General features: G+C 57.6%; 2 protein-coding genes and 1 pseudogene across 4 annotated transcripts in view; all 3 read right to left on the bottom strand.

Moving 5' to 3' along the window:
- LOC102431313 (tubulin polyglutamylase complex subunit 1) overlaps nt 1–27,070 on the bottom strand; it is a 205,348-nt gene that overhangs the window by 9,104 nt on the left and 169,174 nt on the right. The window contains exon 1 of one of the 3 annotated variants that reach the window (XM_023743300.1): nt 10,661–10,723. The exons of 1 other annotated variant lie outside the window; for it this stretch is intronic. The gene's annotated coding sequence lies outside the window, so the exon portion shown is untranslated. Of the gene's footprint in view, nt 1–474; nt 522–10,660; nt 10,724–27,070 lie in introns of those variants that run through there. One more of the 3 variants, XM_006101819.3, reaches the window with a different exon arrangement.
- PALM (paralemmin) lies at nt 2,121–23,286 on the bottom strand. Its single transcript, XM_023743278.1, has 10 exons — nt 23,250–23,286; nt 16,775–16,802; nt 16,266–16,317; nt 15,801–15,881; nt 15,493–15,623; nt 13,472–13,598; nt 11,929–11,950; nt 10,661–10,723; nt 8,098–8,229; nt 2,121–4,203 (listed from the first exon to the last, which is right to left on the bottom strand). Exons 1-10 carry the CDS (start codon nt 23,284–23,286, stop codon nt 3,671–3,673), a joined length of 1,206 nt encoding a protein of 401 aa, XP_023599046.1. The 3' UTR covers nt 2,121–3,670.
- On the bottom strand, nt 6,808–6,908 carry LOC111823064 (annotated as a pseudogene).

The following is a 27,070-nucleotide window of genomic DNA, read 5'->3' on the forward strand; positions in this document are numbered from 1 at the left end:
GATCTGTGCTTGTTTGGCCTCTGGTCAAAAATTCATGCACACTCATCTCTCTGATGGCCCGGGGCGCCGGGTTCTCAGCTGAAGACCCGGTCAGCGAGTGGAGACTGAGACCTTAGCAAGGTTCAGGGATGGGCTCTCTGCTCCCTGGGGCAGGGGCAGGGGCGGGGGCAGGGGCAGGGGCCGGGGGAGAGGGGGAGGCGGAGGGGGGGCAGGAAGGACACAGACCTCAATATTTCAGAGCAACGGGATTGAAGAACAATGGGAGAACCCCACCAGCCCCTGGGACCCCAGCTGGGTCCAGAGGAGTATGGGGTGAGAATGGAGTGCCTCTCCCCCTGCTTCCCCAGGGCCCCACCGGTGAGCGGATGATGCCAACTGACACAGGAATCCCCGTTCCAAAAACTGACCCACCCCAGGCGGGGCCCACCCCGCCGTCGCTTTGAGTGCATCCTGCCCCCACGCCCCCCGTCTCACCTGCCAGCTCCAGGCCCCAGCAGCGTCCCAGCCTCGGCTCCACTCTGGCGGCGCCGCCCTTCCCTCAGGTTGCCAGGGGAAGGCCCCACCCAAGGGAGGCAGGTGCACTCCCTCCTCCTCGGCCCCACCCAGGATCAGGAAACAAAGTCCGGAGGAGGAGGGAGAAAGCGGACACCCAGGCACCATGCCCACTGCACTCTGCCCCCAGGGCCTCCAGCCCCCGGAGCTGGAATTCACCCGAAACCGCCCTCTAGCTGCCACCTGGCTTTCCCACACCCTCAGTGCCACGCAGAGAGGGGACATCGTGCCCAGGGCCACAGAGCAGGTACAGGAACCAGCTGCCCATTTCTGGGGTGTGGGGTCGGAGTCCCAGACCGCCATGGTGCCACCTGGCTCCACCCACCTTTGGGGCTACTCCCCCAGAGTCCTTTTCTGGGACAAGCTCCGATTCAGCGGGTCCGGGTTCAAATCCCCGCAGCCTCTCTGAGCCTGTTCCCTTCCATGAAACGGGCCGTCACACAGCGGGGAGGATGCCCGGCCGCTGGGATCGGACATAAAGAGCCGACTGAAGACCCAAAGTGGCAGAAATGGTGGTGGTGGGCACGGCCCGGGTCCCACTGCCACACGGAGCCCAGAGGCCCTAACTGGGCGGCGGGTCCTCCCAGGGGCTCAGCTGTCCCCCCGATTCTTGGTTGAGGTGCAGAGCCTGGCCAGGGCGGCAGGAGCCCCGTGTTTACAGGGAAGTCAGGGCACCGGGACCAGTGGCCAGTCTACGGGGCCGGGGACACCGTAGGTTGGGCGGGGGCTGTGTCCTGCCCTTGGCTGGCTGCAGGGTCCCTCTCAACCTCAGTCTCTTCTTCCATCGAGTGGGCCTGAGCCCCAAACCGGGCCGGCCTGCCTGGGATGAGGGTTTGAGGCAGGTCCAGACACAGGACCCAGCCCAGAAGGACAGCTGGAGCGTTCAACATGGGCCAGTTCTGGCGAAACCTGGGGCTGGGATTGGAACCTGCCCACCACCCTTACCGCCCTATTGGGGAAACTGAGGCTCCAGTCGGCAGAGACTGTCACCCGGTGTGCTGGGAGCACTGTGGAGACAAGCACCCAATGTCCTGCTCCCAGACGGGGGGCCCACTCAGGGTCCAAAGCATTGAACAGATGGGCAAACTGAGGCCCAGGGGGACAGCGACTTTCCCAGTCACAGTGGGGTCAAATGGGGTTGCAGCCCCCATAACTGTGTCCTCCCCCATGGCCCCATCTATTTTTTCAGGGGCCGGTTCCCTCTAGAACCCGGGGGTGTCTGTGGGATCCTTTCGGTTTCTTGGGGTGCTGCGAGCCAGCAAGGGGCAGCCTCCCCGCCCAGGGATGAGGGGGCAGGGCGGGTCTGGAATGGAGGGCTCCACAGGAAACAGAAAGCAAGTCCTGCCACTGGCTGCTGCCCCTTTACCTCCCGGTCTTACCTGCCCAGGTGCTGCTCGGATGTGTTCAAGCGTAGGCGTGGCCTCCACCAATGTCCCCACCTCAGTCCCAGGTGAGCTGGAGGAGTGCAGGGCCCCACGCAGCCTCCCTTTAAGGCCACCCAGGCGGGCCCCACCCACCCCCTGGCTGGCCACATCCTCCCGGCCCCAGAGAAAGCAAGAACTCCAGGACCCAGGGCGTTCACGGGGTTTATTTGCTTCTCTGGGAAAGTCAGGAACACGGGCCTGTCACACATCGAAAGCAGAGGGGGCAGCAAGGGCACTTCAGCGTAGGCTCTCGGCTCGAGGACTTGGCGGCTCGAGGAGGGAGGGGGTCCATGCCACTGCTGGGGGCCGCCTCAGAGAGGGCCTCTCCTCCCACCCCCAAGGGGCAGAGCTGAGACAGGCCGGGCTGGTTTCAGGCAGCCCTTGCGTGGCTCCTCGGAGGCAGTGGTGAGGGGGCTGCCTCAGCCTGGGCACCAGGAGTGGGGGCCCAGGGGAGGGGCCCAAGATGGGGCCTGCTCATCCTATAGCCTACCCAGGAGAGGGTGCGTAAGCGTGGGCATGAATGTGCCTCAGAGGATGAGTGTGGCTGCAACCTGGGAGAGGTGTGTGCACACCTGGGTGTCAGCTACCCAGTGGAGAGTCCGTCACCCCTCACCCCTTCCAACGAGGTGGGGGGAGGCTCACACTGGGCTGGGTAGCCAATGGGGGTCTCCTGCTGCAACCAGGGGACGCTCCCTGCCCCAGGCTGTGGGCCCCTCCACTGCCCAGAATGTGCCAAGCCTAGCAGAGCTGGCAGTCGGCCTGATCTCTGGGGTATGGTTAGGGAGACCCAGGACTCTGGCCCAAGTAGGCTGGAGAATGGGCTGGGGCAGCCCCCCAGGGTCCTCAAATTAGCACCAGGAGGAAGGAGGGCCCAGTGAGGGTGGGAGCTCAGGACAAGAAGTGGCTCACATGGCCCTGCCTTCTGCAGGGTGCAGCTCGAAGACCCTCACCGGCCCCATCCAGAAGACAGCACAGGGGTCAGAGACTCCCCCAGGTGGGGTGTGCGTCCTCTGGGCTCCCCCTTCCTAGGCCCCATCGTGCACTGGTCACGCCCATGGAGAGCATCAAGGGGAGGGCACACTGGGCTGGGGTGCCAGAGGGGCCCCCGCTTTATTCTAAGAACCGGAGCCTGGCCTCCGACTGAGGCTCCCCCATGAGGCACAGCCTCACCCCAACTGCCCAAGATCCCGACACCAGTGCCTTTGCCGGGGAACCCCACTTCCAGGGGCTGAGTGGGGACAGAAAAGGCGCCCAGGACCCCTGGCTCTCCGGTCCCTCTCTGCGATGTCCCCTCGGAGACCTCACCGGAGGCGGCAGAAAGGCACAGGCAGGAGGCCCAGAGGGTAGCGGGCTTGCCTGGGGCGGCACAGAGGCCTGGGTCCCCCCAGCCAGGAACTCTGTGGGCACAAGCCCATCTGTGGAGCTGCCGTGACTCGTGGGGGATCCTCGTTTTGGGAGAAGTGGGTCTGTCCGTGTCTCTGTCCTACCAGGCACACAGCTCAGTGGTTTAGGGCGTGTCGGGGTGGGAATGGGCACGGGACCCCTGACCCTCTCTTTCCTGTTCTCAGAAGGAAGATGTGACAACATAGCATGTCCTGGGGTCCATGACTGTGGGTGGAGGGTGGGCAGGCCCCGGGGCCGGGCTGTGGGTCTCTGTGGTGTGGAGGGTGGGGCCGGGGTCTGGGGCCTGCGGCTCACATGATGGAGCAGCATTTACAACGCTGCTTCTTCATGTCAAGGTCCTGGGTGTCGCTGGCAGGGGCCTCGGGCCCCACCTGGTTCTCCTCCCGGGAGCCGGAAGTGGTCGGGGGCTCGGCCGCACTGCCGTTGGGGGGGGCGGCCTCCTTGGGCTCGGCCTCGTCCCCGATGACCACCAGCTCCGCCGTGATGGTGTCCTGCAGCCCCAGCACTTTCTGGCTTTCTGCCTCATCCTCCACATTCTGGTACCCCATGAAGATCATGGTGACCGGGGGCTCCTGGCCAGGCTGGATGCCCGGTGGGCCGGACGTGGCCTCGCCGGGCTGCGCCTGGACTCCGGTGATCTCCCGCCTGGAGGGTGTGGTGGTCCGGACGGCCTCCTCCGACGTCCCCCCGGTCTCCGCTGCCCCAGCCACGGGCCCTGCCTCGCTCAGCGTGACTTCATCCGCCTTGTGGATGAGATCGTCCACCTCGGAGGAGCTCAGTGGCTGGATCCCGTTCACCGCGGTGCCGTCCACGGCATGGACCACTGGCGGGGTGAAGAGAGAGAGTGAGGCCTGAGACCGGAGGAAAGGCCTGGCAGGCCTGCGAGCCACACTCCAGGCTAAAGAGAAAATCATAGCCCGGCCGGTGTGGCTCAGTGGTTGGGCATTGACCTCTGAACCAGGAGGTCACGGTTCGATTCCGGTCAGGGCACATGCCCAGGTTGCAGGCTCGATCTCCAGTAGGGGGCGTGCAGGAGGCAACTGATCAATGATTCTCTCTCATCACTGATGTTTCTATCTCTCTCTCCCTCTCCCATCCTCTCTGAAATCAATAAAATAGATTTTTTTTAAAAAGAGAGAAACCCATAAACCAAATTAGACGGACAGTCTAAGCTCCCTGTTGGGATCTGTGGGCACAGCCAAACTGGAGTACACAGGAAAATTCCTGGGCACAAAAGCAGTTGTTATAAACAAAGACTGGAATTCAATGAATTGGGATGTTTTTGTCTTGCATTTTAAACTATTTGTACTTCTGGTTTTTGTTTTGTTTTGTTTTGTTTTCTATTGAAAAGATGGTAGAAACAGAAGTTCAGAGAAGGGAAGTAATTAGCAGGAGGCTACATAGCTGTTTAGGTGGACCCTGACCCTGGTCCAGGTCTGTTTCCTGGCCCTGAGGAGTTGTAGGGATCCTTTCTTCCTTCCTCTGGTTTATGTGGTTGATCCTGAATTAATTTTAGTTCATTCACCCAGTTCTTTCTTGTTTTCCTGTAAATGCCCAAAGGCTATCCCTTCTCCTCTGAGTTCAGCTTTGGCTGCAGCCCATGTATTAAATTACTTTTTCCTCTTTCAAGTTTAAATATCTTATAATTTCCATTTTGACTGATTGTCTCTCTAAGCCAAGATTTATTACAAAAGATGTTTTTAAACATTGGGGAGTGAGGGGCTGTGATCTGGGGATACAGAGCATAAGATATTACAGACACCTCTGCAGTTCAGAACATGGCCACTTTCTGAAAATGCTTTACCTGTGTTTGACAAGAACATTCATTCTCCATGGGGCAGAGTTTTATTCCTGCAATCAATCTTTTTCCCCCAACGCCCTGCAATCAAGCTGTTAAATGCATTTTCCAAATCTCTCCAACCGTCCTCTCTGTGTCTCTCCGATCTGTCGCTTTCTGAACTGTGTTGCAGTCTCTAAGGATGGGGTTTCAGCACCAAGAGGAGTCTCAGCCACAGTTTGACGCCAGCCCCAGATCACAGCCCTAGAAGCACAGCTGCCTGGCTGCCTGGGGAGGAGGGAGGGACTTACAGAGCCTGAGGACTCACTCCTCCCTGGCCAAGGGTCAGGGCTCCGATTTCTGGCTTCTGGCCAGAAGGTAAGTGCTCTCAACTTTCAGTTTCCAGAGAGGGTGGGGGGGTCCACGTTTCAAGGCCTCAAAGTGACTTTGAGCTGGAGGCCCAGAGGATGGGTATGCCCAGGTAATACAGAATCAGCTGAGTATTTCCCAATGGCCATTGCCCTAAGATAGGAATCTGAGCCCTCAGCTGCCATAGAAGTGGATCACCTTCCCATTGCTAAGCAACCAGAGTCCAGTCTGGAGGGTCCTGACTCCCCAGGGGCAGGGCCCGGCTGGGCCGAGGGACCATGGTGAGGACCTTCTGCCAGCACAGAAATCTCTGCCACTCAGCCTCATGCGGTCATTTCTGCCAAGACCACACAGCTGATAACTGGACCAGAATCCTACCTGGGTCTATGCTCTAAAGCAGCGGTCGCCAACCTTTCGGACCTCACGGGCCACCAGGTGGCGACCGCTGCTAAAGTACAGCAGAGCTGGGCTATAGCAGGACCCCCATAATAGCATTCTGGGCACCCCAGAGACTCAAATCACAACTAAGAACACAGGCTTTGGAAATCAAAACCACAGTGGAATGTCACTTCACATCCAACAGGACGGCTATACTAACAAAGAAAAAACCCCACATTAACATGTCAAGGATGCGGAGAAATTGGACCCCTCATGCACTGCTGGTGGGAAAATAACATGGTACAGCCACTGTGGAAAACACCCCAGCAATTCCTCAGGCAGTTAAAGAGTCCCCATATGACCCAGCAATTCCACTCCTAGGTCTGTGCCCAAGAGAAATGAAACATTCACTCACACAAACTTATAAAACCATAAGGTGGAAACAACCTAAATGTCCACCAATAGATGGCGGGATAAACAATGTGGTCCATGCAAACAACGGAATACAATTCAGTCCTAAGATGTGAACATGGATGGACCCTAAAAACATGACGCCCGTAAGAGAGGCCACGCAGCGTGCGATTCCATTCGTGTGAAATGTCCAGGACAGGAAGCGGGTCAGTGTTGTCAAGGGCTGGGGGGCGGGGGGGATGATGGGGTTTTATTTGGGGAACAAAAATGTTCTGGAAGTAGCTAGTGAGGGTGTACAACGTGTGAACACACCCAAACCCACTGAGCTGTGCACTGAGCGCCTTCTATCATGTCCTTACAGGGAAACGTTGTGGACGTGCTAATGGGCTCTAGAGCTGAACTGTGTTCACCTTAGACCTGACTCAGGGGACTGGTCCTGTGAACTCCATTCCATCAAGAAAGCTAACGTTTGCCTTGATTTTTTTTTTTTTTTTTAATACGGAACGCTTCACGAATTTGCGTCATCCTTGCGCAGGGGCCATGATAATCTTCTCTATATCGTTCCAATTTTTAAAAAAATTTTTTTAGTATATGTACTGCCGAAGTGAGCACTGCTTGATTTTTTAATGTACCTTTTAACATGTCTTCTTAAAACTTATTTTGTTTACTAAAGTGGATTTGTTTTCTTTTACTAGTATCACAAAAATGGTGCCAGAACTCCCCCTCCCCAGGGTCCTTTATGTATATCTACCGCTCATGCCAAAAGTGAACAAAGATGTTTATGGCCTGACCAGCGTGGCTTAATGGTTGAGCATCAATCTATGAACCAGGAGGTTGCGGTTCAATTCCCAGTCAGGGCACATGCCTGGGTTGCAGGGATCAATCCCCAGAAGGGGGTGTGCAAGAGGCAGCTGATCAATGATTCTCTCTCATCATTGATATTTCTCTCTCTCTCTCTCCCCTTCTCTCTTCCTCTCTCTGAAGTCAATAAAATATACTTTTTTTTAAAAAGAAACTGCTCTGTAAATACTGATAGAGTGTACAGTTTAAATAAACATGTTTCTTATTTAAATAAGAGTGAATTTGATGGTATATGAATTATATTCACACACACACACACAGACTTAGGCCTTTTGCCCCAGCTCCCCTGCTCCTCTGTATTCCAGTCTTCCTAGTTGGGTGTCTCCCACAGCCTGTTCCCCTCCCAGTCACCAGGGGGACCCTAAAAAACAAATCAGATCTCATTGCCTGCTCACCCCTCCCAAAGTTCTCTAGTTTCCTCCCTCCACTCTGTATCAGTCCACAAGCTCTTCTCAGTTCCTCCAGTCCAGCCAACTCCATCCCACCTCAGGGCCTTTGCACGTGCTGTGGCCTCTGACAGGTGCACTGTTCCCCTACACGGTGCTGTCATCCAATAAGCTCCTGTTTACCTCCCCTGGCCCCCTCCTGCCTGACCAGCTCGTGGCCCCTCTATCTTTGGGACTTTTTGTAGCCTCTATCACAACAGTAATTATTTCAACAAGTTATTTGTGAGCTCAGGGTTGAAGGGCTTGGCTCACTGACCAGGGAGTCCCACTGGGGTTTGCTTCCCGGCCCAGTCTGGCACCTGGTGCTTAGCCAGCCTTCAAGGCAAGTGCCTGGGCCACGGGTTCAAACTCTAAGCAACAGAAGGGGCTGAGGCCCTGTCCCTGAAAGGCATCCCTCCCTGTCAAGTCAGATGGGGGTCAGGCTCTGGCTCAGGCAGTGAGAGGGGGTTTGGGGCAGGGAGTGGGGGTCTCGTACCTTTGGTCTCGTCCTCGTAGACCTTGACGCCCTGAAGGAGCGGCTCCCGAGGGAGCAAGGTGGTGCTGGACAGCACCCGGGTCTCCCCTGTCACCTTGTCCTTCTCCACCGTGATCTCAACCGAGTACATGGCTGGCACGAGAGGCACGGGTTACGCCATGGCCACCCGCCCAAGTGCCCCCCGCTGGGCTGCAGCCAAGCCAGGGAGGGGAGCTGGCAGCACAGAGCCAAGCAGCGGGAACACCTTAAGCGCAGACCTCCCCAGCTCAACATCCTTCTGTGGCTCCCCAGTACCCTGGCCGCAGGTCTGTATTCCTCTGCTCCACTCGAGGCCCATCCTTGCCACCCACCCTATGTGGGAAGCCTTAAACTAGCCCACTTGCTCCGAGAGAGAGTGTGTAGAAGGAGGGCTGCCTTGCCCATGGTCACAGCTACCATCGGAACGTGGGTTAACAGGCCAGACTCCCGCATTATCTGTCCACACCTCTCTTTAGTCGACTACGGCGTCTGTCATCTACCTCTATGAAGAATGGATAATTTCCTCTCAAAACAAGTGACTGTCATTACCCCTTAGGGCCACTATTCCCTGCCCAGCTCCTCACCCACGTTCTGTAGAAATCATTACCACAACACTACACGGGGAGACTGAGTCCTGGCACTGACCCCCAAGGACCCCACCCCAAATTCCAGTATCACACTGCCTCCCTCCACCCAACCACGGGAACCCCCACATCACCACGTCCAAGAGCCCCTCCCAATCTGCCCCTCCTGGGTCTTGCTGCCCCAGTAAGAGCAGCTCCCACCTCTTCCTCTCTCACCCTCTACTCCAGCGGTTCTCAACCTGTGGGTCGCGACCGCTTTGGGGGTCAAACGACCCTTTCCGATGGTCGCCTAAGACCATCGGAAAACACATATATAATTACATATTGTTTTTGTGATTAATCACTATGCTTTAATTATGTTCAATTTGTAACAATGAAATTGGGGGTCACCACAACGTGAGGAACTGTATTAAAGGGTCGCGGCATTAGGAAGGTTGAGAACCACTGCTCTACTCTGTCCATCAGAACACCCTGAACCCAGCACACTTCTCACCCCTCCGGACCCCACGGTCTGTTCTCCCTAAAGCCACCAGAGGGCACCTGTGAGAACTCGAGTCAGGATTGGCCCTGGCCTCCCACCGCTTGTTTTCTCCCTCAGCCACCAGAGGACGCCAGTGAGCACCAAGTGGGCACATCCCTGCTCCGCCCAGGGCCCTCCCTGGTTCCCATGCCTAGGGGACCCTGCAAGACCTGCACTGTCACCTCCACGCCCTCAGTTCGTCCCTCTCCCTCACTTATTCCACTGCCACAGCACAGCATACCCGTCTCAGGGCCTTCGCATGCGCAGTGCCCTCCACCTGGACCTCATTTACCCCCGATCTCTGCATGCCTTGCTCCCTCACTTCTTTTGGGTCCTGGCTCGAATGTCACCTCCTAACTTTGGCCTCTTCTGAACCCTCTTATTAAAATTGTCCCCCCTTCAACTCCTCAGGGTCTGCCTTGTTTCCTCTGTAAGTTAATTTTATGGGCTGTGGGCCCATCAGAATACCAGCTCCCCCAGGCTGTGTCACTCAGCAGGGGCTCAATAAGCACTTGTTGAAAGAATGACTCAATGTTATTTAATCTCATGTCCCTACACAGCCTAACACCCCCATCTGCAGACACAGAGCTGGACGGGACGTACGCTGCATGAGGTTGCCAACTGAGGGGACAAGTGCTGGCCTCGGGGGTGGTCTAACTGGCACAGGAGCCCTGAAGATGCCCCCCTTCTTCTCTGGAAATAGTACCCCTGCCTCCTGCCCGCTGGGACAGAACTCCACCTGGACCCTGCAGGAGACCCTGGGCCTCTCTGCTGCCTTTGCCCCCCGAGTGCTGTCACATCCCAGCCACCCTGCCCCCAAGAGGGTCTTCACCCCCTCCTCGCCCCAATAACAGCAGGAGCAGCAGGAAGGTTCTGTGACTTTTATGGCTCCCTGCCAGGCCTTAGGTGTGAGGTCAATGCAATTCCACCCCTCCCGCAGCTGGAGACTCAGGTGCCAGGTGTTGGTGGGCAGAGCAGGGATTTGAACCTGACCTCGTAGAATGCTTAGCACTAACCCTGTCTCTTCCTGCTTCCTAGAAGGAATGCCTGAGGCCCAGCTTGGTCACTGCCGGGGACAGGGCACTCACACCCCCTCCTGAGGCAGCCTGAGTGTGGAGGAGGAGGATTTACAGTGTGTGCGTGTGTTTGAACATGTGCGCCACCCCTTCGGGGCTCCGGGAGCGAGTGGCGTGGTTAAGGGGATGGAAGCTGTGAGAAGGTGATGGGTTAGAGCAGCCATGCAAGGGGGCCCATCTTCTTGGGGAAGCTGGACCGGCGTGTGACCAAGGAGCCAAAGCAGAGGCATCGGCCAGGCCCGACCCCAGGCCTGGAGCTACAGCCTTGGTCCAGCCACCACCCCCATTACCACAGGCTCCCCAGGGCCACCACTCGGCCCTGGACAGCAGCTGGACATGGGGGCCGAGGCGGGGGGCTGACCTACCTGCCCTCATCATGGGGGAGCCTTCCACCGTCCTCACGGGGGTGTTGGAGGCTGGCTTCGCTGCTTCGGAAGCAAAGAGTGAAGAGAGAGATGAGGGTCAGAGGAGAGATGAGACAGAATCCCAGACACCAGGACAACCACCCAGCCATCTAGACGTCCCCCATCACATGGACACCTCCCAGGCACACTTGCCCAGACACGTGGCCCCTCCCCTAGCATGCACACGCCCCCAACTCCCAGACACACATGGGACCCCTCCCCTCACAGAACACACATCGGCCCACAGTCCATTTCCTGTCTCTCGGCCCAAGTGATTTTCACAAAATCCCTGAGAAGCCTGCGTAGATTTTTTTTAATTATAAATTTTTAATTCCCCAGTAAGACAAGGAGACTCTCCTTATGAATAATTAACACAAAAGAAATCAGGCCAAGACACTTCTGGCCACCACCTTCATTTCTAGCTGGTGACTCTCCTTCCATACTCCCCATAGGAAAGTAGACAAGTTTAAGGTATATTTTAAAAATATAATTGATATTAAATAATTTTAATATAATGAATATATTTAATTAACGATTATATTTATAACCTAAGCATATACATTTAAATGTCCTATATACGTGAAATATTTGCAAATGTGTATATTATATCTATAACAATTTGGGGGGGGGGGAATAAAATGGGTCCCAGAGTTCAAATTTTGGGCTTTTTTTATTTTTTTTAATCTGTTTCCTGGACTCTTGTTCTTTTAAATGGTGCCTGATCTCCAGGACAGTGGGGACCTTGTTCTCCCCACCAGCCCCTCTGAACTCTCATCCCCACAGACCCCGTTTTATAGATGTGAAAACCAAGGCACACCCCCCGCCCCCCCCACACACACACCACCTGCCCAGGAGCTCAGAGCAAGTGGACAGAGAGGGTCAGCCAAGGCCAGGCACCCCCAAGTGGACAGGACGGACCCAGAGGCTCAACTCCAAGGCTAAGGCCTCACCCAGTCACACCCCTGCAAGGCCTTGGTTTCCTCGTCTATAACGGGGTGCGTGTGGGGAGTCCTGCAGCAACCCCGCCCCAGGGGTGTTGTGAAAACTAAATGCGATGATGATGAGGGCTTGGGGCCGGGCTCCAAGTCGGGCTCCTTGGGAATAGTAACAACCACAGTCTTGTTGCCATTATTGTTACTTATTAGCAACAAGGCACTCTCCCCACAACACCATCCCCACTCTGGGCACCCAGTGCGCTGCGGCCCAGCCAGTCCCTTCCGGAAGCATACCTTTGGGTGTGCCCACTGGGGTCTGTAAGAGAGAACAGAGGGGTTAGTGGTGCCCATGTCCCCTCCCATTAACCAGGGCCCCACCCATGGGGGTAGGAGCCTGGGAAGGTCTGACTCAGCCGTGACCCCACCCCCAGCCGTGACAGCCGGGTGTCCCTGCCCGGCTCAGCAGTATCAGTGGCTCCCTGGTGCCCCAGAATCCTTTTGGACAATGCCCTGGGCTCTGTGTAAGCAGACCCCTGCCCACCAGCCTCTCCTTCCTCATCTCCGCTGGCTTCCCTGGCCTCCTCATTGTTCCTGGAACACATTCCTGTTCTAGGGAGGGCCTTTGTGTGTCCCCTCTACCTAGGAAGGCTGTTCCCTGGATTTCTCTTGTCTGGCTCCCCCTGACCACCCAATCCAAAGGCAGCCCCCAAACACACTGCAATCTCTCAAATTAGTTACTACTGTATATTATCTGTTCAGCCAGTGTTTCTGTCTCTGCCCCATCTCCCCCCAGAATATGGACATCACGAGGGCAGGGACCATGCCAACAATCTACACTCAATCAGTCTCACTGAAAGCCCTCTCTCATCTTGAGTCTGCACCTGGAGAACTCCTACTCAACCTTCAAAACCCACGTCCTTCCCAGAAACTTGCCCAGCCCTCCCATGAATCAGATGCTTCCTCGGGCATCTGGGGTGGGGGTGGCAAGGATTGGTAGGGGGAAAGGAAGCGGGTCCCCTAGGCCCCTGGAGTCCTAAGCACAAATGTGGTTGGGAGGCTCCTGGATTTGCGTGAATGTACTGTGGTGACCACAAGCTTGGGGCCCATTGTTCCAGGGTCTGGGATCAATAGAACCTGCTATAGACATCAGGCCATAAAATCAATAGCTAAGTCCAACAAAGACCACTCTTCACTGTATGGCCTTGAACCCCTCTCTCAATCTCTCTGGGCCTCAGTCTTTGCCTTCTGTCAAATGGACCAAGCACGCACAGTGCTCAGTAAAAGTAATGACAAAGATGAGAGGGGGTGGCAGTCGTGGAAAGCTCCGTAAGTGTCAGGTCTTGTATGAAGTGCTGGTCGTCCATGGATTCATTTAACCCTTGTGACATCCCCAGCACGTGGGTGCTCTTATGGGTGGGGAAACTGAGGCCCAGAGAGGCAAAGCCAGGTGCCCCAGGTCCCATGGCTGGGGAGTGGCAGGCCGAGATTTGTTTGTTGTTGTTGTTGTTTTTAATCCTCCCCCGAGGATCTTTTTCCGTTGATTTTTAGAGAGTGGAAGAGAGAGGGGAAGACAGAGAGACATATCCATGTGAGAAACACGTCGATTGGTTGCCTCCTGCACATGGCCCGATGAGGGCCAGGCCGGGGAGGAGCAACCGAGGTACTTGCCCTTGACCCGTATCGAACCCAGGACCCTTCGGTCCACAGGCCGACACAATATCCACTGAGCCAAACTGGCCGGGGCATGAGGTGTGAATGCAAGCGCTGAATCTGGCCCCAGCAGGGGTGGGGTTTCACTCTGGGGCCGGCCGGGGTGGGGCCCTGGGGACCTCCTTACCTGCTGAGAATTCAGTACCACTTCTGCCTTCTGGGTCTGTTTGGCCGGGCTGGGGGCTGCCACGGTCTCCTTGGCGGCGGCTGGCCGCGCGTCTGCGTTCTCCAGCACCTCGATCTCCTGCTCCAGCCTGGGGAGAGGGCGCAGTGACAGCCTCACCAGGCCCCTCCGCACGCCCAGCACCATTCCGGGCACTTTCCGTAGGGGACCCCCTTGACTCTGATGTTTCCTCACACTTTGTGAGGTATTCCTGTCACTTCCCCTCGTGATTGAGGAAACTGAGGCAGAGTGAAGCCTGCACGTAGCCAGCAAGTAGCAGAGCTGGAACCTGAACCCAGGCTGCTTGGTCCCTTCACCACCCATGCCATTGCTGACTTCATTTGCTTCCAACGGACTCTCCTTTTTTCCCACTCAAATACATTTATTTTTACAGGAAGCTTTATCTCTACAGGAAAACTGGAAAAAACATGTCACTTTCCAAGTATCAGAAGATAACTAAACATAAACCTGTGAAAACAAAGCTGGTATATTAAATCCTGCCCAGCTGCCCCTACCCAGAGGGACAGACAAGGATGAGTCTGCAGCCCTCTAACAAAATGAGCCCATGTCAACAGGATGGACACAGCTTGGGTCAGCCTGGAGGGCTTCCTGGAGGAGGTGTCCAGTCAGGGGACACCGAAGGGGCAAATCAGCTGGTAGAGCCACCGTGGAGCTACTCTGAGAAGGAGAAAGCCCAGGCCCCTCCACAGCACTCAGCATGTGCTAAACTCACAGTAGGGTTCAAGCGAGCCCCTCCTTACCCCAGGGCCGCACCCAACAACGTGTGATGTAAAGAAGTTCACCTTGTCCAGCCAGTAATTCGTGGCCAGTAATTTCCACTGACTTTCCACCCCACCCAGCAAGTGCTGCTCTGTCTGGTCAGTCCTGACTGTCTCTACGTAGACCCGTCTCAGCCCTCAGCTTGTCTGTTAGACTTAAGATGCACAGCCTGGCTGGCATAGCTCAGTGGTTGAGCATTGACCTATGAAACAGAAGGTCAGGGTTCAATTCCTGGTCAGGGCACATGCCCAGGTTGTGGGCTCAATCCCCAGTGGGGGGCGTGGAGGCAGCCAATCCATGATTCTCTCTCATCATTGATGTTTCTCTCTCTCCCTCTCTCTTCCTCTCTGAAATCAATAAAAATATATTTTAAAAAGGGACTTCTGCCTTCTCTGTTCACAGGCAGGAAACTGAGGCCCGGGAGGGAAATTCCAGGCCACTTTCTTCCGAACCAAACACATCAGGACAGGATTCTAAGTCCCCGCCATAGGGCCAGCTTCTGTGGGGCGATGGCCCAGTGTGCCATGGGGCCTGGGCAGGTCTCATGCCTCTCAGGCCTTTCCTTGGCCAAGTGGACATTTGGAATGTTGGCTGTCATTTCCCTCCACCCTGACCCTGCTACCCTGGAGCTGCGCCTGGGCCTCTCGCCTGCCCGGAAATTCTGGGCCTTTTGTCCCAGCCCAGGGGGATGGTCACTTTCCCCAGCCTGCCCCTCCCAGCCTTCCTGCAGGCCCAGCTGCCAGTGCCTCTGTGGCCTCCATTAGAACGTAGCTGGGAAGAGCTCGACGGCTGGGCTGGCGCCAGGAAGCCCCTGGGGAGGCCACTGCTGGCAACTCCCATCCTCAGGGACTCAGGGACCCGCCCTGACTCCGGTACCTCCTGCACCTGCTTTGCTGGAGTGTCAACAGAAGGGAGGGGTTGGGCAGGGCAGCCGATGCCCCCGACAGCCCACATTGCCTCCCTCGGCCACCTTAAGCCTGGTTACACGTCCCCATTAAAGCACTGAGCTGTGGCATCAAAGCCTGTGCACCCCCATTTCCAGCATGTGGAGGTCTCCCTGCTCCCATCACACACACACACACACACACACACACACACACACACACATGGAGCAAGGCGGCCAAACCCCATCCTACCCCTCAGGGCCCACTGCTCGGGGTTCCCCCACCCAGACTTCGTGCAGGTCTGTGTGGCTCCCCACCCACCTGGAGATGGATTCCTCCAGGTGCCGGGCCTTCTGCTCATCCTCCTGCATCTGCCTCCTCATGTCTTTGTCCCCCTCTGAGGCGGAGGACGGAGTCCCCTCCAGCAGCCATCGTTCCCGTAACGCCTTGGACTGGGGGCAGCAGGAGACGGGGTCAGAACCGGGGTCGGAGTCTGGATCAGGGTCACCCCAGGTTTCCTGCTCTCCCAGCCCCATATCCGACCGAGACTTGGGGCCTCTGGGCACGGCTGCCCCCTCCCGCCCCTCCGCCAAGGCCGGGCTCTGGAGGGGGAGCCCGACGCCTGGTACCTTCAGATGCTGCAGCTGCCGCCGGTCGTCCTCCAGCTGCCGCCGCTTGTTCTCAATCTCTGCCTGCTTCTTCCGTTTCTCCTGATGGACAGACGGACGGGATAGGGTCAGGACCAGGCAGGGGCACCAGGAAGACCTCACCCACCATCCAAGGCTCTGGCCACAGAGAGCCTGCTTTTTTCTGTAAATGGCACCCACTTGGCCCACTGGCCTCCGACCAGCCCATTCCCCCAGCCTGGGCATAAATAAGGGCAGGATTCTACCATGCCTCAGTTTCCCCACCTTTAAGGGGCTCTAAGAGGGCTAGGGGTCTAAGGTTCCACATTCCAAGGATTAAGGAGGATTTTATCTGTGGGGAAGCACCAGCAGGCACCACTGAGTCACAGGGTCCTGTGCTGAGTGGAGGAGCCCATGAGACCCAGTCCCCCCACGGGCCACACCACCCCAGGGGTAGGAAGAATTCACTGCGATGGCCTGCAGCCGTTCCTGCGGGAATGTGGTCTCCCCTCCCAGGACCCTGCGGGGGGGGGGGGGGGGGGGGGAGACAGACAAGGTCAGGCCAGAGGTCCACCCCACCCGACTTTCAGCAGATCTGGTTCAAACCCCTGGGCTGTCCTCCAGCTGGGTGATGGTGGCCAAGGGTGATGGTGGCCAGAGGCTTGGCCGGCCTTCCCGAGTCTCCCTTCTGTAAAGCGGGACCTGCCCCCCTCGGAGGCAGCACCATTCTCCCGATCCAGCCTTATTACCTCATTAATTCTCCCCACAGATCCTCCTGCCTTCCCTTCAGGGCAGTACCAAGAGAGGGGAGGGGGGTGGCGAGGCTCTGTCTAAAGCCCCAGGAAGGGTTTGGGGAGGCTGGGCTGTACAGGACAGATCGGGGTCCACCAGGAATCAAAGGCTGAAGGCTGTGTCAAGACAAGCTGTCTCACCTCCTTGCCCAGACGGGGAGACGGATCAGGACAGCCCCTGCTCACCCTCCCGCCTGGGGAGCATTCTCCAGCCCTGGGATGGGGGGGTGGGGGTGGGTCCTGACCTCTGCCCCAAATCCCAAATGATCCCAGGGCCCCTCTGGGAGGGGTGGACAGGAGGCCCAGTCTTGCTGGGCCAGGGCCAGGGCCAGGGCCAGGGCCAGCTGGGCACAGTGGTGGCGGTGGGATCTGTCCCCCTTCCCTGCCCAAAGCCCCTTATCTTCACAGGGACTGAAATTACAGACCGTTCTTTGGTTCTACCGCCACCCCAGCACCCCTTGGCCTGGTATCAGAGCCCAGAACCACCCTGTGGTCTCCAAAGACCATCTGCCCCTCTGGGCCTCAGTTTACCCACATGGATAGTTGGAGCAGACACCCAGCTCTACACCCTCCCTGTTAAGCCGCCCCTTCCCCTTGTGGCTCAGCAGGAAAACAGGCTCAAATCACACAGTGTACTGGGCTCACCCTGGGCCAACGCCCCGCCCCGGCCCCGCCCAGGTGCCCTTGGGGTGATCTACCCCGGACCACAGCGCCCCAGCCGCCTGTCCTACTCAGCTTCAGTTTCCTGGCCTCACTGAGACCTCTGAAGTCATCTGGCTCCCACGCCCCAGCCAGGTGACCCCACTCAACTCTTCCCTTCCTGGCGGGTGGCACCTGCCCCCCCTCTGTGCCTCCGAGGGCCCCAGCAGCACCAGCTGCACCCTCTGCGACTTCCCTCTCTCCTTTCTCAGGAAAGCTGCTTCGGCTGAATGGAGTTCAGGAAAAGCTGGACCCACCTACTCAGCTCGCAGGCCCTTCCTGCAGGGCCAGGTCAGCTAGGCTTCTGGGTCTGCCCATCGCCCTGTGTGAGGAGGCCGGGTGCCACCCCGTGTTCCCATCCCCTCACTTCTCACAAACCCCACATCTCCCACCATAGCCCAGAACTCGACCACTACCTGCCAGCTCCCTGGCCCCTGACAGCCTCTCTCCACCCCCCAACCAGAGGCAGCATCTCAAAAGGAGAGTCGGACCCTGTCACACTCCTGCTCTAAGTCTCCCTGCTCCCATCACCCCTGGAGAGAAATGAGGAAACCAGCATCACCCAACCCCCACCCACTGGCCTGCCCTCACCCCTCCTCTCCTTCCTCGCTCCGTTCCAGCCAACAGGACCTCTTGGCTGTGCCCCGTCTACACCAAGGTCATTCCTACCTCAGGGCCTCTGCACGTGCTGTTCCCTCTGCCTGGTATGCTCTTCCCATGGCTGGGAACTAAGCCCAGAGAGGGCAAGTTCTTTGCCCAAAGTCACACAGCTAGGAAGGGGAAGAGCTGGGATTCAAACCACAGCTGCCCAGCTCTGGACCACACACAGGCCAGCCATCCCTTTCCCAGCTCCAATCAAGCCCCCAGGGATCCCTCCAGGAAGGAGGCGGAGCCGGGGAGGGGTCATATAGCAGCTGAGACCCCAGTGCACGCAGGGCCTGCTGGGCAGAGGCACCAGCCACCTAATGCCATGTTTCTACCATGGTGGGCAGGTGGTCATTCACACCAGACTCGGGGACACAGGGACGGCTGTGAGGCCAGCTCCACGGGCTGCAGACAAGGCGGGCAGTGTCCTGCCTTAGGCGGCCTGTCCCTGCTGGCCGAGCCAGGGCAGGGGAAGGTCCGGTGGGCCGCAAGAGAATTCTCATCCCTCCCCATTCCCGTCCCTGTCACGGCCCAAGGGGCGCAGGCTGTGCACCCTTCTCATGGCCCCTCCCCAGGCCTGGGGGCGCCTCTGCCTCCTGGTGATGGATGGCAGGCCCGCGGAAGGCGGTTGCCCTGGCAACCGCGCCATCCCCAAGGCAACTCGGAGGCCTGCACGAGGGTGTGGGCCCGCCACCATCTCCCGCCCCCAGCCCAGTGCTGAGAGCAGGGGCTTCAGGGGCCTGAAAAGGATGGGAGGCGGAGGTAACTGGTCTACCCCGCCCCCCACTGCTTGGGGGTGGAGTCCCCTCTGGGGTCCAGAGGCACCCGCCCAGGGAGGGGCTCCTACCCCTGAAAGGCTCTGGATCCCGCCCCTGGCTCGAGGTAGCCAAGTTTAAGCCAAGATAACATTCAGCATCATAAATGAGAACAATAAAACACAGTAGGGCCGTTGAACCCTCGTGAAACAGCTATAAACAAGAACCCCCTCCCGGGCGCTCCCCACCTTCCAGGCCGGTCCCAGCCTCGTTTAACAGGAGGGGAAACTGAGGCTGGGGAGGAGGGAAGTCTGTAAATGACAAGTGCTAAGTGTCCATCCTCCTGATGGCCTTAGACCCATGTCATCACTGGATGAAAGGAGGCTGCTCAGTGGGGGCGGTGAGACCTGCGCCCGGACAGGCGCGAGGAGGAGGGGGTGTCCCCGAGGTCTGGCAGGGCAGGGGTGGGCCAGTGGGATGGTTGGAATGCGCTCTAGGGCTCGTGAGGAAAGCAGAGGCCAGATCACAAAAGATCTGACAGGCTGGGTGGAGAAGCTCAGTTTTGGCTCAAACACAAGGGGAGGATTTAGAACTGCGTGGCAGCTGCCCCCCTGGCTTCACACCGGGGGGTGGGGGGGCGCGGGAGGAGTCGCTGGCGGCTCTGCGCCTCCACTGACTGCGCTTCACCATGGGCCCAGCTAGCAACTGCTGGTGGAGGGGCACGCCCGCTCCGGGACGCCCACCCTCCGCGCGGCGAAGGCTCCAGCCCTTGCGCGATTATTTTTATGGCGCTTGGAGCAAATTCTGGGCTCCAGAGGCAGTGTGGGCGGCTCAGGACGAGGAGAGGGTGTCGGCTGTGAGCGCGTTGAGATAATCCTGGCCCCAGAGGATGAGCTAATGAGGCCCAAACCCAACGCGCCCGGCGGAGGCCCCAGCTTTGCCGGGCGTTTATTTTTTAAAGACCAGAGAGGTTATGCAACGGGCCCAAGGTCACCCAGCGGGCAGAACAGGCGGGGCCGAGGCGGGTGTGGGGATCGCGCTCGTCCTTCCAAGAGCCTACGCCTGGGCAGCTCCAGCCAGAATGAGGGGGTCCTGGCCCAGGCAGGCTCGGAGCCCAGCGCTGGAACATTCCTGTGTTAATTGAAAGGAAACAGCTGACAACGACCTTGGCCATGAGGGGAGGGTGGGGCCGAGTCACGCGGGCTGGGAGGTGGGGGTGAGAGAGGGAGTCCCGTGGCCCAGTGGGCCCTTTCCCTCCTTGGAGGAGGGGGATGTAGAGGGGGGAAGTCCCCATTCCACTCGCTGGTTCCCAGCTTCCTGGGGGTCCTTTGTCTGCCCAGCGCCTTCCTGTCTCCGAACCCTCCACAGCTCTGTCACCCTGAGAACACCTCCGCCTCCCAGCCCTCCAGTTTCCCCGTCACCCTTCATCAGCTCCCTCGGCCTCCCTTTCCCTCCTCCACCTCCAAGCTCTGCTCAAGTGCAGTCCCCTCCTCCAGCCAGCCTTCCCGGCTCGGCTCTCCTCCCCTCCCCCGGTGACTCCCAGGACCTCGACTGTCACTAAGGAGGTGGACAGCCCATGAGGCATTAGCTGCCTAGGAGGTTCAAGGCAGAGAGACATCACCCCATGGTGGAGACTGAGGTCAGAGCAGGACACAGACCTAGAGGAGCAAACCTGTTGCCTATTAACCTGGGGCAGAGAGCAGGAAGAGCTGGACCCTGCCCTGGCCCTTCAACAGGAGGGCAGTGGAGCATGAATGGAGGCGATGCAGACAGAGGCCTTCCCCAGGGGCCAAGGCAAATCCAGCTGCAGAGACCCACCCCAAAGACCCTGGTTCCTGCCCACCCCTCACTCTACCCCAGCCACACTCAGACGGCCAAAGCACGTCACGACCCAGGGCCTTTGCATGGGCTGTGTCCGCTGCCTGGTGCATCCGCAGGCCTCACTAGTTCCCAGAGGGCAGTGGTTCTCAACCTTCCTAATGCCGCGACCCTTTAATACAGTTCCTCACGTTGTGGTGACCTCCGATTTCATTGTTACAAATTGAACATAATTAAAGCATCGTGATTAATCACAAAAACAATATGTAATTATATATGTGTTTTCCGATGGTCTTAGGCGACCCCTGTGAAAGGGTTGTTCGACCCCCAAAGGGGTCGCGACCCACAGGTTGAGAACCGCTGCCATAGGGCTTTCCTCAGTCACCACCTCCTTATTTAGGCTTCCTCTGATCTCCCTACTTAAGTTTCAGCCCCTGGACCCCCCAAAGCCCCCGCCAGCTCTCACCCTCATGCAACACCCCGGACCTTTACTTATTGTGTTTCTTATTTCCTCACAAGGACAGTAACTGTCTCTTTTTGTCCCTGCCATGTACCCAGCACCCAGGATACAGCAGGTTCTCAATAAATATTCACTGTGCCAGCAAGTCAATTAGGGTATTTCCATTTTTAGAGGAGGCTCCACCTAAAGGTTCCCTCCCCTCTTCACAGTCCTGCTTCCCCCTGGACTGACCACCTGTCTTAGGACCACCTCCATTTTTTCCTTTTAAAGAAACACTGTTGCCCTAGCCGGTTTGGCTCAGTGGATAGAGCATCAGCCTGTGAACTGAAAGGTCCCAGGTTGGATTCCGGACAAGAGCACATGCCCGGGTTGGGGGCTCGATCCCCAGTGGGGGACTTGCAGGAGGCAGCCGATCCACCATGATTCTCTCTCCTCATGGATGTTTCTGTCTCTCTCTCCCTCTTCCTTCTTCTCTGAGGTCAATGAAAATATATTTTAAAAAAAAAGAAAAGAAAAGAAAGAAAGAAACATTGTCACATTGATCTAAAACAGGACCTGGGTTGCCCACATCCAACAAGGGACAGGCCCGGACTACTTAGGAAGTGATTGTACAAATTAATATAGAAAACAACCCAAACGGCCATCAACGATGAATGGATAAACACAATATGGTCCATCCATTCAATGGAATATGACTCAGCCATGAAAAGAAGTGAAGCACTGACACTACAATGTGGATGAACCTTGAACACATGATGCTCAGTGAGAGAAGCCAGACACAAAATGCCGCACAGTGTGATTCCATTTATGTGAAATGTCCAGGACAGGCACATTCCAGAGACAGAGAGTGGGTTAGTGGTTGCCAGGGGCTGAGGGGAGGGGGGGGGAGGGGGGTGCCTGCAAAAGGGGATGGGGCCTGTTTTAGGGCTGATGGAATGTTCTGGAATTAGAGGTGATGGTTGTACAGCTCTGTGGGTGGATTGTGTGGTGTATGAATGATATCTCAATAAAGCTGGTAAAAATAAATACATACCTTTATAGAGCAGAAATGCTGACCCCCCTCACCAAGGGCCAGGCCAGGGTCAGAGCACAGGTCCTGCCCTGCTGGCCCTGCCCTGAGACTCTCCATGATCAAAAGGATTTGAACACAAACTGACTAGCACATCACCTTTTCATTCCCTGCAAGCCCTCTGCCAAGCCCCTTCCCTTCACTCAGCCTTCAAGGCCCCCACATCACTGACCCCCACCCCCTCTGCTCACCCAAGCCGGGCTCCGAGGCGTGGCCCCGTCCCACCACTACCTTGTCCACGCAGCGACCCCCACGCAGCCTGGCCTCGCTTTGGTCCTTACCTAATCTGCCCACCACAAGGCCTGGCTTGGTTTCTACCTCTCAGTTTTCAGCCCAATCCATACTGTCCCAGAGACGGGCTTTGACTGTCCCTGAATTCTTGCTTGAAACCCGTGGGCAGGAGACAGGCATCCCAACTCGATTTCACACTCCTTAGACTCAAGACCTCTACTTAGCCATCTGATGCTGCACAGAGACCCTTTGGCGGTGTGGCCAGGGCACCTTCCAGCCTCTCTGTGCGTCCAGGGACTGGGCCATCTCTCTCTGACCAGGACAGCCTGGCCCTGTGCATGGCTCTGGCACCACAAAACTCTGAAATCAGGTCTATGCCCACCCAGACATGGGGTCCTGCTCCCCTGACTTTGGCACTTGTCTCTGAGCTGCCCCCACCTGCCCCGTCTAAGGCTAGACCCTGACTAGCTCCTCACCAATCTGGCCCCTCACCTGCAAGAGTCTCTTCTAGCCCTAGCTGGTTTGGCTCAGTGGATAGAGTGTTGGCCTGTGGACTGAAGGGTCCCGGGTTCGATTCCAGTCAAGGGCACATGCCCAGGTTGTGGGCTCAATCCCCAATGGGGGGTGTGCAGGAGGCATCCGATCAGTGATTCTCTCTCATTGATGTTTCTATCTCTCTCTCCCTCTCCCTTTCTCTCTGAAATCAATAAAAAAAAATGAGTCTCTTCTGGTGCCTGGCATCAGCTCTCACTGCTCCCCTGCTCAGACACCACCCATGGCTCCCCACGGTCCCCAGCTGGGCACTCGAGGCCTGTAAGGACCTAGCCCCAAGAGCGCAAACCAAAGGGTGCTCCCTTCTCCCAGTGCCTTCCCACCTCTAGCAGAAACGCGCAGGCCACTCTTTCTACCAGGTGCTCCCTTCTGTCTACCGGGTCAACCCTTAAATATCTTCCACAGAAAAGGTCCATGATGGACAAACCTTACTCTCCACCTCGTCCTTGGAGGCCTTCTGACCCAGCATGGGGCTAGGATGGTCAGGAGGGAGTGTTTCTCAAATGCATGGATAAGACACTTCCTTGGTGGAGGAAGGATGGAGGGGAGCAGGGTCCCAGACTTGGAAAGAGGTGATGTGATTTTTTTTCAGAGCATCAACCCATTTCCCAGCATCAGAATGTGAGACCCTTGAGGGTGGATCTCGCTTGGGGTTGGTATTACAAGATCCAAGTCCACACGGCATCCACTCCTCTTCTAACTGCGCCTCACCTGGGAGGGGGCTAGCTAGGTTCATGTCTCCACTCACCAAATGTGAAAAGTGCGGTCTAGGGAGGGTGAGTGACATACCCATTCTCATAAGGAGTCAGGACACTCCCTTTCCATGCCCTACTCTCCAATCAGCAGTCACAGAAGATGTCTGCAGGGGGGGGGGGGGGTGCGCAGGGGCAGATGCCCCCAGGGGCCAAGGCTACCAACCAGGTTGGAAAGCTGATACCAGAATACCTAGGAACCCTGTGTAGACCAAAGTCCCTGGGACATAGGAAGGTACAAAGATTCCCTTCCCACCCTGGCCGCTATGAGGAAAGCCCAGCAAACTCAAGCCCTCCCCCTTAGCAGCTGTGGCCTCCAGCATGTCAGATCATCTCTCCATGCCTCAGTTTCCCCACCTTACAGGGCTGCTGTAAAGATCAAGAGAATTAATTCACAGGGACAAAGCGCTCAGAACAGGTGTACAGCAAGTGCTCACTAAGTGATTTTAAAGCAAATAAACGATGCCAGCACTTCTCGAACCACATTCCCAAGTTCCTGCCTCTACCTCCAGTATTATCTGCTTGTTCCTTCCCTTCACATCACTCACTGTTTGAATCGAACGCCCTGGTTTTAGAAGGAAGCATTTCATTGTTACCGAGACTGGGAAAACAAGAAGCCTCGGCCACCGAGTAAAAACACTGAAAAATAGACACAATGAAAACGCGAGCTTGTTATTCAATTATCACTGGATATTGCTGCCTTTTAACCGGCTGTGTCTCTCATTAAAAAGGGAGATTAGCAAGTGTGAAAGAAACATTAAGGATCCAGTTAGCACCCAACAGAGACTTCTTAAAGATGTCCAGGCCTGAGGGCGGGAAGAAATCTGGGAAGGTCCTGCCCAGCTCCGCTCTCTAGCTCCTATCCCAGGGCTGGAGCCCTGCCTTCAGCCAGGATACAGCTTGGGCATTTGAGAATGGCTGCTCTCAGCTAAAATATCGTGACTTTACCAGCCAGACCCTGAGGCTCCGAGAGGAGCAGTACCTCACGGGGGCCCACAGCAAGTCCTCCCAGGGCAGGACGGGCATCCAGCTCTCCCCACCAGGAGAGTGTCCCTGCTCTGCCACCCCCACCCTTGTCCTATCTTGGCAGCATCAGCCATCTATCCCAACATCGCGGTGATCAGTTGCTGCTTTTCAATAAATCCTTAAAGTCTTAAACTAATGAAAATATGTTTAATCCTTAAATTCTTTAACGAAGGAAAATGTGTGTAATCCTTTAACAACATTTTGTGAAATTCTTAAATTTATTTTTTCAGGTTCTCTTTTTAAAATTTTATTTTTAAAAGGAAGTTCCCAGCACCACCATAAGCCTTACAACCATCTCCTGTGACTCTGATGGCAAATCCACGGAAACGGAACGAGGTGAGTGACTTGTTCTAGGGGCTGTTGCCTCTGTGCCTGGAGCCTGCTCTGCCCTCGTGGGAAAGGACCATGAGCACGGAATGAGCGAGGGGCAGGTGTTCCAGTCAGGGCAGCACCAGTGCAGCCTCTCCTCACCATCGTCAACCCAAGCTTTCTCTCATGCCTATTCGAGCCAGGTAATGCCAAGTCCCACCCCACATCTGTACCCAGAAAAGCCAGTGATCCACCTAATGGGGGGGGGGGGGCATGGCACCATATCTGACCTGTGACCAAGAAGGTACAGGACAGGGCACCCTACTTGTGCTGTGTGACCCCGCGGCAGTACTGCCCCTCCCCAGGGCCTCAGTATCCACACTGAGAAAGAAAGGAGTGGTGGGAAAGGAAACAATGAGATCCGATCAAAACATCCCTCATTGCTCTGCTCTGGGTGGGCATTTCCTAGATTCTCACCTCTCATTCTCCAAGGCAGCCCCCTCCCCAAGGCCACACCCCGCCCAGGGTCTGTTGTCGGGAGGCCTAGAGGCTCCCCTTGGTCCCAGGGAGCAGAGCAGGTAAACAAGTGGGGGATCGCAGTGCAGACCGGAGCCCCTGGCTGGGCTCCCAGGGCGGGTTGGGGAGCAGCTAGGCCTTTGTCTGGGTTTTCAAAAGCAGAGGACACTGGGTGTCACATTCCGAGGAGGGCAGGAGGCGGGGGCTCCCACCCAGCTGAGGGTGTGGTGGGTCACGGGTGAATCCCTGGAGGAAAGTTGTATGTTCAGAAAACACACCCAGTGGGAAGGGCAGGGGGAGCTGGACTGGCCAGACCTACAAGTCCAGGCCCCCTGCCCCATGGGGACCTGACCCAGAGCAGGATAACAGCTGTCCCCCCCCACACACACACAGTGAGCAGGCTGCCGGGACCCCAGACACCTGCTTCCCACTCCCTGCCCTGGCAAACACACAGTACAGCCTCCCAGCGCCCACCTGTGGGAGTGGGGGCGTGGGGCCACCCCGACGCCAGAAAGCAGGACTCCGTCTGAAATGACCATGCACACTCATTCCGCACCTGCTTGTGCAAGAACCCTGGCCCAGGAACTCTCCACCTCACCCTCCACAGACCCAGGCCACCCATTCCATTGCAGGAAGGGTCAGTGCCCTCTTGGCTGCACCATCTGGGGCCCTATGTAAGGGGCACTTTCCCGGAGGGGATCAACTCCATGCCCCCCTGTCGGAAGGCACCTGGACCTCCAGTCTCACACACCCCAGACCGGAAGCCTGGAGAGAAGGCCCCTCCCTCCAGTGGTAACTCGGGACAACATCTGGCTGCCGACCCCCCCCCCCCGCCCCCAGGCCCCGGCCTTAACAGGGGCTCTAGACAGCACTCGAGGCCGGTGGGGAGGGCAGCCAGACGGAGGGAGGATTGACCCGTGGGCGCGTCCAGGGCGCAGCGAGCAGCGAGCAGCGAGCTCAGGCTGGGGAGTGAGGGGGTGAGGGTGGGGAGGGTGAGCTCAAGGCCTGACCCGTGCAATGGGGAGGGGTCGCTCCATCACCCCAGGGGGCCCACTCAGGAGCCCACAGGTGGCCGAGGCTAGCCCAGGGGGTGCGGGCCGGGCGGGGACAGAAACACGCGCCTCCCCCTCCCAGTGTCCTGGGCTGCCCCCCAGCCGCTCACGCCGGAGTCTCTGTGCGCCCGTGCGCCGCCGGGGTGGGGTAGGGGGAGGTCTCCGGGCCGGCGCTGCCCAGCCCGAGTCTTTCCGGAGCTGAGCTGGGGGTCCCGGAAGCCCCTCGCCACCCCCCTCTCCACGCGGGGGCCGCGACGCTCCCGATGGGGGGCGGTAGAAGAGGCCTCGCCCCTGGCTGGGCCCCCGCCCACAGCCCCCGGCCCCGGCCCGGGCGCGCCTACTCACTCCATTTCCCCGCGGAGGTCCGATTGGGTCGGCGATGCTGAGCCGGGGCGAACTCGGTGGGCGCGCAGGGCGGGAGGAGGGCGGTGGGCTAAGGCCAAGCGACCCGGGCTGCGTGGCGCGGGGGCGTAGGCACCGGCTCCGGCATCGCCCCGCGCGCGGCTGTTTATTGTCCGGGCGGCGGCGGGCGCGGGGGGTGGGCTGAGCGCGCGCGCCGTCGCCGCCGCCACCGCGTTTCTCTGTCGCTCCCCTCCCC

Source organism: Myotis lucifugus, unplaced genomic scaffold, assembly GCF_000147115.1.
Source record: "Myotis lucifugus unplaced genomic scaffold, Myoluc2.0 scaffold_383, whole genome shotgun sequence".
In the NCBI taxonomy this organism is placed as follows: domain Eukaryota; kingdom Metazoa; phylum Chordata; class Mammalia; order Chiroptera; family Vespertilionidae; genus Myotis; species Myotis lucifugus.

Excerpts from the sequence above, each read along its gene's own strand:
- PALM (XM_023743278.1), bottom strand. The coding sequence starts at position 23,286 with ATGCTGGGTCAGAAGGCCTCCAAGGACGAGGTGGAGA. Across the intron at positions 15,882-16,265 it reads AACGGCTGCAGGCCATCGCA|GAGAAACGGAAGAAGCAGGC; the intron begins GTGAATTCTTCC and ends TCTGTCCATCAG. Across the intron at positions 15,624-15,800 it reads GGCAGCTGCAGCATCTGAAG|TCCAAGGCGTTACGGGAACG; the intron begins GTACCAGGCGTC and ends TGCTGCCCCCAG.